The sequence below is a fragment of the Silurus aristotelis genome (genome assembly GCF_946808225.1).
Source record: "Silurus aristotelis genome assembly, chromosome: 3".
Classification (NCBI taxonomy): Eukaryota; Metazoa; Chordata; class Actinopteri; order Siluriformes; family Siluridae; genus Silurus; species Silurus aristotelis.
This window is the reverse complement of record NC_139576.1, coordinates 22,975,879-22,988,378: the sequence shown is the minus strand read 5'-3', so window position 1 is coordinate 22,988,378 and position 12,500 is coordinate 22,975,879. Positions and strand designations below refer to the sequence as shown.

Sequence of the window (12,500 nt, the reverse complement as noted above, 5' to 3'; positions counted from 1 at the left end):
GCTGTGACAACATGTTGCCCTGGTTAGATTACTGGATCAGCATATATCTGCCAAGGCTTTGAAACATTACATAAATCCCTGAAAAGAATTCGATTTGTGTGTATGTGTGAGTCATGTACCTTTGGGTAGGGGTAGTATGCTCCTCGTGGGTAAAGAGCCCCAGTAAAGCGTGGCAGCAACATGTTTGGTACGAGAGTGTCGTTAATGGTGAGGAATGCAAGGCTGGATCCAGACGGAGACCACCAATGTCCTACTGGTGAGTGCAGAACTTCCTCTAAAAGCCAACAGAAAAGTAAACCACAATTACATTCATTACACATTCAATGTAAAATAGATAAGATTATTAAAACTGCATTATATTTAAAGATGTATTTATGTGCTTAATATACACATCTAAAGCTTCAATGCATAGCAGTCACTGAGTAAAGAAAGCATGAACTTAGATGAAATGAAATGAAATCAAATAAAATACAATATGTTGTTGGACAGTTTTGAAATTATTTTATATTAAATTACAGTCACGACTGTCTCAGGAGCATCGGGTATGAACTGTCAGTTGCTCAGTACACCAGTGGCTTATTTATTTTTTTTTTTTTAGGACATTCTAAATTGCTGTACAGTATTTGTCCAGGCCCAATGTGCAATACCTCTGAGTAATTTTCCCTCTTTCTTCGCCTTCAAAATGGCTTGCTTTTCTCCCATAGCCAGCTTTCTTTGAACTTTATGTTAGCTTATGCTTTTTAAAAACAAAATGATGTTCAGAGCTATTTAGAGTTTGAACAATCAATCTAACAGGACACATCTGGCAACCAGAAACACCTGTGAGTTTGATTGTGTGTGTGTACATCATTTGTGTGTTTATTTGTTTTCAAACCTGGAAACACAAGCAGTTGTAGATTTTAGAAAACAGAAATAAAAAATTTAATCAACAACTTGACTATTCAATATAAATTGTAAAATTTCCAGGTCACTTAATTTAAGCACTATAAATGGCCATGATAATTCCTTTGTACAAAAGGTCAGATTCTCCTTGAGTGGTATCTGTTTCAATGATGCACTTGTACAGATGGCATGCTAAAAAAAAAAAAAAAAAAAAAAAAAAAAAATATATATATATATATATATATATATATATATATATATATATATATATATATATATATATACACTTGTGTTTGTCAGCTTTTTAATATACGTATAATACGTTAATATACATATATATAAATAATCAGTGTATTTAATTGATTCACAAAATCATAGTCATTATGGACCACACAAATCTAAACTTCAGCCACAATTATGGCCTTATTAACCTAATTGACATTACACATGCACTGCTGCTTCACAGCTGAATCAGAGCAATCATAAGCAGTTCAGGTAATTATCAGTTAAATAGAGGGAACTACTCTCGATAATGTAAAATATAGATCACGCCTGCAAACAGCACCATATTGCAGCCCTGCTGGAGTGCAATCTGTCCAACAGCATGGCGTCCACACAATGGACACTTTATATATATATATATATATATATATATATATATATATATATATATATATATATATATATATATATATATATATATATATATACAGTGAGGAAAATAAGTATTTGAACACCCTGCTTTTTTGCTAATTCTCCCACTTAGAAATCATGGAGGGGTCTGAAATTGTCATCGTAGGTGCATGTCCACTGTGAGAGACATAATCTGAAAACAAAAATCCAGAAATCACAATATATGATTTTTAAACTATTTATTTGTATGATACAGCTGCAAATAAGTATTTGAACACCTGTCTATCAGCTAGAATTCTGACCCTCAAAGACCTGTTAGTCTGCCTTTAAAATGTCCACCTCCACTACATTTATTATCCTAAATTAGATGCACCTGTTTGAGGTCGTTAGCTGCATAAAGATACCTGTCCACCCCATACAATCAGTAAGAATCCAACTACTAACATGGCCAAGACCAAAGAGCTGTCCAAAGACACTAGAAACAAAATTGTACACCTCCACAAGGCTAATAAAAGGCTACGGGGAAATTGCCAAGCAGTTCGGTGAAAAAAGGTCCACTGTTGGAGCAATCATGAGAAAATGGAAGAAGCTAAACATGACTGTCAGTCTCCCTCGGACTGGGGCTCCATGCAAGATCTCACCTCGTGGGGTCTCAATGATCCTAAGGAAGTTGAGAAATCAGCCCAGAACTACACGGGAGGAGCTGATCAATGACCTGAAAAGAGCTGGGACCACCGTTTCCAAGGTTACTGTTGGTAATACACTAAGAATCTTCCAACATGACAATGACTCAAAGCACACAGCCAGGATAACCAAGGAGTGGCTCTGTAAGAAGCATATCAAGGTTCTGGCGTGGCCTAGCCAGTCTCCAGACCTAAACCCAATAGAGAATCTTTGGAGGGAGCTCAAACTCCGTTTTTCTCAGCGACAGGCCAGAAACCTGACTGATCTAGAGAAGATCTGTGTGGAGGAGTGGGCCAAAATCCCTCCTGCAGTGTGTGCAAACCTGGTGAAAAACTACAGGAAACGTTTGAACTCTATAATGGCAAACAAACAAATATTAACATTGACTTTCTCAGGTGTTCAAATACTTATTTGCAGCTGTATCATACAAATAAATAGTTCAAAAAATCATACATTGTGAATCCTGGATTTTTTTTTTTTTAGATTATGTCTCTCACAGTGGACATGCACCTACGATGACAATTTCAGACCCTTCCATGAATTTTAATGGGAGAACTTGCAAAATAGCAGGGTGTTCAAATACTTATTTTATATATATAAATTTCAGTTTAGAGTAAAAAATTCATCATATCAAAAAAGAAGAAGCCCATCACATAATAATGTATTATTCATTCATTCATTCATTCATTCATTTTCTCCCGCTTATCCGTAATTCGGGTCGCGGGGGCAGCAGTCTAAGCAGGCCCCCGCCTTCGACTGCTGCCCAATCCTCACAGCACCGTCCCTTACGGTCCCTCCTGCAGGTGGTGAGCCCACGGGAAGGCGGCCCCACGTCACTCCGAAGTCACGGACCTTGATATTTCCCTCGTAAGGGACCCCCGGAGCATAGAGGGTTAAGGGCTCAAGGGCCCAAGAGTGGCAGCTTGGCGATACCGGGGCTTGAACCCCAGACCTTCCGATCGGCAACCCAGCACCTTAACCGCTGGAGCCACCACTCCCCCTAATAATGTATTATATATTGCTAAATAAAATACAAATCTATCATGTCAAATATTACATACATTCAGTATATGGGGGATTTGACAAAATTTTTATTTTAAAGCTTAATATTAATATAATAATATATATTAAATCTGACTTAATACTTATGGTGGTCTGCTTGAAAAGCCACACTTAGTTATGTTGGTTACTATGGTAACACAGAAAACTCTGCCCTCTACAATAAATAATTAAAAAATCATCTCAGAAACTCAAAACATTTTGAAGTTTTGAAAAGGAACGAATTATTACTGTTAATTAAAGTCACATAATTATCTGTGATATTACAGATACTTATATATCACAGACTATTTTGACAAAAGTACATTTGTGTGTAAGTCTTTTTTTTACCCTCATACATCCAGTCAGGAATCCCATTAAACACTAATCCATCTTGTCCTGATGATGTCAGTCTGAGAGAGCTGCTTTTTACATCCGGCTTGTAGTAGATGTTATTTTCAAAAACATAAATCTGAAAGACACAGAAGCACACACACACACACACACACACACACACACACACACACACACACACACACACACACACACACACACACAGTTTTACATGTCAAAATGCACAAAATGTTATTTCTATTATTTTATTCCCAATTTTCTTTTGTCAGAGTAAATTGCTAAATACTTTTAAATGGGCAACACATTATTAAAAAAATAGGTGGGTAAAATTAATGTGTACACACAAATATTCAAAAATGCAGAAATCTGAAATTATTAAATAAGATGAACCCTGTAAAACCTTGGAAAAAATTTGATGGGCCTTACAACTGATTCTTAACATGTTCTTAACATGAGGTTTATTTGGCTCTCAAATTATTGTGAATTGGATCAATGCAATCCACTTGAAGTGAATTTTAAAATTGTGAATGGGTGGGATTGGAATTTAATATACATATGATCCACTATGCATCACTAGCTATAAACTAAAGGTTATAAATAAAGCAAAAGCAAAACAGACAAGATGATAGAATGTTGGGTATGTACAGTATACAATATCTTCTAAATATCAACAATTATAAACTGTTAACAGAGTGTTCAGAATTATCTTACAGGTTATTGACTATCTATTGTTTGTTTGTGTCTTCGGTAGCTTCTGAATAAAAGATGTAACATGATCAGGGCTTTGGGTTACAGAAGATACTTAATATTTTTATAGTTTGGGATTCCTTGCAGTAGTACAATAAGTGATAATAAAAATGCATCATATAATGAATAGTTTCTAACCTTACATATAGCCACACACATTTCCTAACTGATTACAGGTTTCTCTCTCTGTAATCCTCCACTTCCTTTTGAGAACAATTGTCCTCTTTTCTTGTTTTCCCTTTTTAAAACCAGGGAAAGTGTTAGCTTAGTTGTTAAGATGTTGGGCTTCTGATTGGAAGAGTTTGAGTTCAGACCAGAAGAACACCAATCTGTCACTTGAGCAAGGCCCTCAACCCTCATCTGCTTATTTGCATAAAAGAGATAATTGTAAGTCGCTTTGGATATAGGTACCAAATGTATGCCAAACGTAATCACATGCTCTATAAATACACACATTATAATTACTGATTCTATAATTCCTAGAGGTAACTCATTAATTTATAAAACAAATACTTCTAAGTACAGCAACTAGTTACTAGTTAATGCAAGATAGTTTAACCTGACTCTGAATAGTTGTTGTTATATGAAATGGAAGTTAATAGAAAAGCAATTAATTAAAAGCTGCAAAGCAAACACATCACCAGGCTTAAACAGTAAATTCAAGTATAAATCATTTCAACATGTCGTGCTATGCATACATTTACATTTATTCATTTGGTAGTGGATTTTATCCAATTTATACAGGATTTAGACTATTCATGATTGATCTTAGGATTTAAGCTTATAACCTGTCAGTTACCAGCTCCAAAGAATATTAGGCAATGGCTTTAATGCTGCTCGCCAGAAATTCTTCACTGTCTGGGTAGTATGCTGAAATCTTGAAAACTGGGAGATATTCATTAAAGTAGACATCAATTATGTATTGGTGAAGGTGATTAAAGAGGAAGCGCAAAGGTGGAGTCAGAGCAAAAACTGACCAATCTTAGAAAAAGAGTTTCTCGCTGATTTCGTCTATTCCCATAGAAGTTTTACTTGGAGCACTGTCTTGATAGGAAACACTCAATCTATCTAAAACTCATAAAGATTCCCCTAGAGAGACAAACCAAAGAACCTATAATGTTTCCAGATTGAACCTTTTTACTAAAAGTGCTAGGGGACTGAGTAGAAGATAGATTACGCTACAGATACAGGAGTCATGCACATACACATGCCATTACTTACTTAATTACTTTCTCTGCAAGCACATTGTAATAATGGATGGTAATTATGCAACTCTAATTAGGGGGCTGTGTTGATTGTGAATTTGTATGTAAGCCCTGAAGCACAGATTGCCTTCAGCATCTCTGGAATTACTCAATATTCAACTATTTGGTGAGAGATACACACATTTCACTGCTATAAAGCATGCAAAGAATCTACTGCAGGGGAGATGCCAAAGAAAATATATATCCCACATTACTGACTGGCGCTAATACCTTTATCTCATCTTGCCCAAATACTGATAAATAGCAGGCGATGGTATAAAACACTGATAAATCAGTGTTCAAAGGGACTGCATATGCTTAAGATATGCAAATGTTCATGAATATCTAATCTCCCTTATTCTCATTTCTTTCGTCTCACTTTCTGTGTCTGTGGTGTGAAGTACTGCTTGTTTCTGGAAGTCTGATAGTCTTCTAGTGCAATAGATTAAACTGCAAATGCATTAACATGAGAGAAACAACAGATAAAATCGTCAAATGATTTCTTAATCACTTTCGCTGCAGGCACATTGCAATAATAGTGGCATTAACTTTTGTGTTAATGTGATACTAAAATCAAGTTACCGAACAGCCAAATAGCTAAGAACACTTAATTATTTAATAAATTATTTAAATGAATGTGGTATTTAAAAAACGGGCTCAATGTTTACACACATTAATGATGGATGGATGGATGGATGGATGGATGGATGGATGGATGGATGGATGGATGGATGGATGGATGGATAGATAGATAGATAGATAGATAGATAGATAGATAGATAGATAGATAGATAGATAGATAGATAGATAGATAGATAGATAGATAGATAGATAGACGGACGGACGGACGGACAGACAGACAGACAGACAGACAGACAGACAGATAGATAGATAGATAGATAGACCTTCCAACATGCTAATAACTACACACATATCTTTAATTCCTCACTGCATTTCTGTTTTACAACATAACTAAAGGGTGCACAGTGCTGGTGTTAGCTGGTGTAGTATGTGCTGCACAGCTGAATGGTGCTGTGTAATGTTAAATGAGGTTTCAGTGTGCTCTGCTGTACTGCTCTGTTGGACTGTTTGATGATGAGCTGTGTGTAATTACTCACCAGCTGTTGCCCCCAAACTCCCCATGAGGCAAACTGCAGCATCGAATCTGACACCTCAGGCGGGTTCAACTCATGCACTTCTCTACAAACACACACAAATGTACACACCCATATACATGTTTATCTTACTATCCTTGTGTGTAAATCCCATTAACTTTATTTAATAATACTAATTAATATTATATTACACCTACATCATTTATTATTATTATTATTATTATTTCTTTAATAAAAGCAGCAGTTTTATTTTTTGGTATAAAATAAGTTTTTCTTATGGGAACCAGTCAAATGTTTAAAGATCAGAACCATCAGACATTTCTTTTCTTTGGTCCTTACTAAAATATAAAAATATTAGCCCACTTATAAACAGTTTGATGTGCCTTAGTACCTTGTATGCAAATTGTAGATCAGATAAGATGCCAAGAAGGAGTATCGATACACCTGAAATAGGAAAAATCTGAACTGTCAGCTGTAACGAAGTAAGGTTTATGTATCTTACAGCATATGAATGATTTAAAAATCATTTTACTCACTTTTAAATAATGCATTCCTCAAATAAAATGTATGCAGTGTAGTGTAAATAATACTATCGTTTGGCAGTGTCTCAGACATGTGCACTTTACTATATATTATATAACACCATTCAACCTGCTGTCCACAACCTGACACTTCTAATGAATCTGAATGAGTGTGGGTGTGTTCCAGTAATCACAACCAGTCATAAACATTTTCGATTTATAAAATCGGAGAGAGAATCCAAACCAGTACCTAAAATTTCACTCAATTTGACACTTAATGAACTTATTTTCATATTTGAGTGTATTCTATTTATATGCATATTCAAGAACACATTTTATATTTAAATGATATTGTGGCTTGTATGGTGTATTTGAAACAGGAGACAGAATAACAAAACAAATGTAGTTTGTAGGAACCTCTGACCTTTTTTATATCATATGTAAGTAAAACATAGTTGAGGTCTGGGGAGACTGCAACTTTGGAAGCTTTAAATGTTACCTGTACAGAAAAAAATCCAAATAATAATATTTTAATATATACAACATGCATTAACATGCATAAAACTGATTAAAACATTGAATTATGACCCAGTGTCAATGATTTTATATGACTGCTCTTTAAAACGTTACATTTTCTCAGAATATAAATTAAAAAATAAGTAAAAATTAGCAGTAAGAGATACATATAAACAACACTTTCAAAGTTTCTAAGAGATAATGAAAATTACTCACAAATGTAGTGTTTCTCATCAGAAGCTCGGTCTTATTGGTCCTGATATTTATTTTCAGTACGTTCCCATCTTTGCTCCTATAGATTATCTCTGCCACTGAGAGAACATGTGAGAGAAAGGGGGTGGGAAAAGAAAGCCATCAACATTCAGACCTCTTGTTCTGAATGTGACAATGTTCTGTTACCAAATGCTTTTCTTCCTCTTGCTTTTTGACAGCAGTGATTTTACAAACCACATAGAAGAGATCCAGACATTCGCCAGCTCTTTCCCCATCACACTGACACTCACCTTAACTCTGTGCACTACAGTATTAACCAGGCTGAGTGGATGAGTGCAAGATGCTGCAGTTTCTCAACCTTTTATGTGTGTGCACAGTGTGTCTATGTGTGAACCTCTTTGAATTTCTTTTTGTCGAGGCAAATGGCTACATTAACAATGACATGGCAAAATTGACCTTGTGGAAACTTTGGGGATTGTTCATATGAATAAGTATAACTAAAATATAAATCTGTATATACTCTTTTCAAATTATATTGTTAAAATTAAATTGTTAAATAGTTTTGTGTAGACACATCATGTATTTAGCTACAGTAAATAAATACATATAGACAGTGAAATAGAAGAGAGAGAGAGAGAGAGAGAGAGAGAGAGAGAGAGAGAGAGAGAGAGAGAGAGAGAGAGAGAGAGATAGAGAGAGTGTGTGTGTGTGTGTGCGTGTGTGCGTGCGTGCGTGCGTGTGTAGATGGAGTTTGTGTGTGTTTGTGTGTGATTAAGAATGAGAGAGAGCCAGAGTAGAGGGATTTTGAGAAGTGTGAAGAATCAGGTCTGAGAAGTGACTCTGTACTCAGGCTGCGTTTAATGAGATTTCTGCAGAGCCTGTACAAAGCCTGGCTGACACATGAAAGCAGCCGCTAGCGTGGAGGGCAGAGCAAGGAACCAAAAAATGACAATCTTGTCACCGAATGACTGACTCCACAAAGCAGGATAAGACAGACAAGCATTAGAAGGACAGTGAAAGAGACACAGCACCAACAAAGTTATTTAAAAAGAGGCGCGTAGGGCTTTGTGAAAGTGAGGAAGTGTGGAAAGACTACACTAGAATGACAAAATGGAAAGAGACCCGGACAGCAGCACATTAGAGAGACTTTAAGAGACTTGTATTACACAAACTCAGAGAGACAGAGACCTGTACAACAGAACCATGAGAGGTGCATGGGGATTCGTGCATTACTAAGATGGAGGGATAAAAAACCTGTGCCCGAAGGACTGGATGCCAGAAGGACACAAAACACAAAAGGACTGTTAGACTAAAGAAACACATAAGATTCGAAGATTCTTATATCTCTCCAGTCTAATAGTCCTTTTGTGTTTTGTGTCCTTCTGACTGAGACTGAGAGTGAAAAAGATAACAACTTTGAAAGACACAACACAACAACAGTTTTAGAAAGACTGGAGGAGATACAACGAAACAGCATTGTTAGAGTGAATAGAAGAGATAATGAAATAATAACAGAATCAGCAATTGAGAGGCTGGAGGAAACAAAAGAGAACAGGAACAGGCAAACTAGAGAAGACAAAACAGAACAGGAGCATAAGTGAAACTCTAGTAGAGACACAAAAATGGTGTGTAAGGGAAAATAACTAAATTGAAGAACAGCATTATTCTGCATCCCAACAACCAACATGTAACCGCAGCAGTGGAGAGACTGGAAAACAGACACAGCAATACAGCAGCATTGGAGCAATAAATAAAAAATGAATAGCAACATTATTCTGGGTTTATTCTTGCAAAAATATCAGCTGTAAAGTACTTAAAAGGTAATGTTAGTAGCCTAGCTTGGCAAACATTGCTTAGCTTTTCCTATAGCATTACCACCAGTTTAAAGTTGTTGCCATTTATTGGATAATCGTCAAAAAACTATGGCTAAATACTTTAATAGATTCAATGTAAAATAGCCATGTTCGTTCAAGGTAAATATACAAACAAGCAAAAAAAAAAAAACAATAATTATTTAACAGCATAAATTAAACTGAAAAATTACATATATTATACAGGCAAAAGTAATGGGACACCAGTGCCTCCTCCTCAAACTGTCACCACAAAGTTGGAGGCCTTTAATTGTATAGGATGTTTTTGTATGCAGTAGCATTACATTTTTACATTTATCTGAACTATGAGACTTTTGGGATGAATTGGAATGCTGACTGCACCCCAGGCCTCCTCACCCTACATCAGTACTTGATGTTACTAACATTCTTGTGTCTGAATGAGCACAAATTTCCACAAGCACACTCCAATATCTAGTGGAACATCTTCACAATAGAAGGGAGTTGAGTTTATTATAACAGCAAATGGGGACTAAATGTCGACCAGGATGTTCAAAAAAAGCAAAAATGAATCCTATGGTCAGGGGTCCACAAACATTTGTACATATAAAGTATCTAATTATGGTTCTCCAAGAACAAACAGAGTGCTTGGAAAATAAACTAGAGTTATCCTGTTTGCTTGTTTCCTTGCTGAGAGCCAATAAGCGATCCTTGTGACACTTTTGAGGATGAGAATCACCCACTGTGTTCATTGTGTTCTGGTGATGGGGCAGATCATGAGTTGTAATTAAAATTCAAAGAAAGTCGGTAAAATATGGCAGACTGATTAATCCGGTAGACAGTGATCTCCATGTCGCCACTTCTCAAATGTCTGAAAGTGGTACTTCTCAGTGCTGCACAGGAGGTAGTTATACTGCATTTTGAATGACAGTTAATGGAAGAAGGCATCGCTTGACCTTTGTTCAAGTGTGCTTGTGCAATCACTTCTTTTACAAAATGGGCTAACCTGTCCAGAGCCCTTTTATAGTACTATATTTTACTATTGCCATACATTTTTCTTCAACCGTTCAACTACTATTCGGATGGTGCCCTGATCTACCGCACTACTTCAGTTGACATTACTGCCCTGGTCTGGCCCCATCTTTAAACACTAATGTACAATGAGAAAAGAAATTCTGTTTTCTTAGAGAAACTGTTGTGCCTTAAAAGGGTTAATATAATGTCTGGTTGCAAAAGCCTTCAGTGTGAAGGATGTGTCTAAAATGCACTAAATCCAGACTTAGCAAGTTTAATATCCATCTAGCCCAATTTCCAGCCAATTCAATTAAAATTATTTGATGTGCACAGTAATACGCTTTTTATTGTGTTGTTTTGTGACATACTGCATAGCGAATAACGTTTCTGATGTTTAATATGAATCAACTGTGCTATCTGTTGTAAACCTAACAAAGCCACATGCTTAAAAGAGATGAATAACAGTACTAGAAGCAAGGTATAATTTCCTGAGATTTTAAGACTTGAAGTTTTGATTTTGTTTGGATACATTTCAGATATTTATTCTGGGCACAGAGCTGAATATTCTCAATTCCCATTAAAAAAAAGAATAAGAAAAAACACCTTTAATAAATGCACAGAAAATCATAATTTTTCCTCAGTACCTTAATGAAGAAAATGTTAATATTTTTTTGGAAGAGAGGGGGGCAGACTGAAATGCTGCAGTGTGTGGTAGCCTGAGGAACTGAAGAACAAAGTATTAGGTAAATCATCCTCAAAACACATTAGCAGAGATATATAATTATTTAGCTCAACAGTGCTTTATTGGCCCGAGTGCTACCAATCACCTATGCAATTAGCATACATAAATAGAATTGATTCTTTAAAAAAAATATTACTATAGTTTTGCTAACACATACGGAACAAAATCAACTCAGGATTATAAATAAATAAACTATAATCTGTGTGATGAATCGGGGTAACTTACTGCCCCTTAGGCTTAGTCCCCTCCCCCCTCTAAAAAAAAATGAAGGCATTCTTTGCCATGGTTGGAGTCAATGAACTCAAGAGGCCTTAATAATAAGCCCTAACATCAACACAGAAGAACAATTAAGTGATTCATTTCAATCCCAGCTGCACTCCAGGCCTTTTAGTCTGGCTATTTATTATTATAACTACAAATGAGGAACTAAATTTGAAATGGGATGTCCACAATGAGCATATAGTTGCACTGTTTTGGCATTCACAACGCCTGGTGCTGGTCCTAAGCATATCATTGCTTTACATGGTATTTTAATTAACTGAATGTTATTATAACTGTGCAATTATAAGATATTGTTTACATGTCTACACAGTGTTACCCTGCATGCATCTTGAATAAGAATGTCAGTGTTCTCTTCTCTCTGTTTTTCTTAGAGGTGCAGGAAGTCATGTTGTCTATGACGTCCTTCATCCTACTCTGTAAAATCAGGAAAGAATAACATGTTCTGCCTCCTCCTCCATGTGAGACAGCCTTCACACGCTCACGAGAAACAAGTTTTTCTTACAGGCCAGAAGCCATTATGTTGTGTTGTTTTTGTGTGTGTGCGTGTGTGTGTGCATGTGTGTATGTACTCTAAAAGTGACTCATGCTTTGTCCTCATCAAGCGGTTGCTCTCTCGGAGGGACTTTACAAACATACTACTGATTGGAAATTATGGGGAAAAAAATACAGAAGAAAGCATTCTGATT

The 12,500-nt window shown here is 36.1% G+C and overlaps 1 protein-coding gene across 3 annotated transcripts in view; it reads right to left on the bottom strand.

Annotated features, from left to right (window-relative positions):
- Positions 1-12,500, bottom strand: part of LOC310724238 (inactive dipeptidyl peptidase 10) — a 70,440-nt gene that overhangs the window by 23,554 nt on the left and 34,386 nt on the right. For all 3 annotated transcript variants that reach the window (XM_083538006.1, XM_083538008.1, XM_083538007.1), the window contains exons 4-9: positions 7,951-8,045; positions 7,643-7,717; positions 7,089-7,141; positions 6,701-6,782; positions 3,589-3,709; positions 120-274 (exon numbers count right to left, since the gene is read on the bottom strand). In XM_083538006.1, coding sequence (XP_083394132.1) covers positions 120-274; positions 3,589-3,709; positions 6,701-6,782; positions 7,089-7,141; positions 7,643-7,717; positions 7,951-8,045 — 581 coding nt within the window. The remainder of the gene's footprint in view (positions 1-119; positions 275-3,588; positions 3,710-6,700; positions 6,783-7,088; positions 7,142-7,642; positions 7,718-7,950; positions 8,046-12,500) is intronic.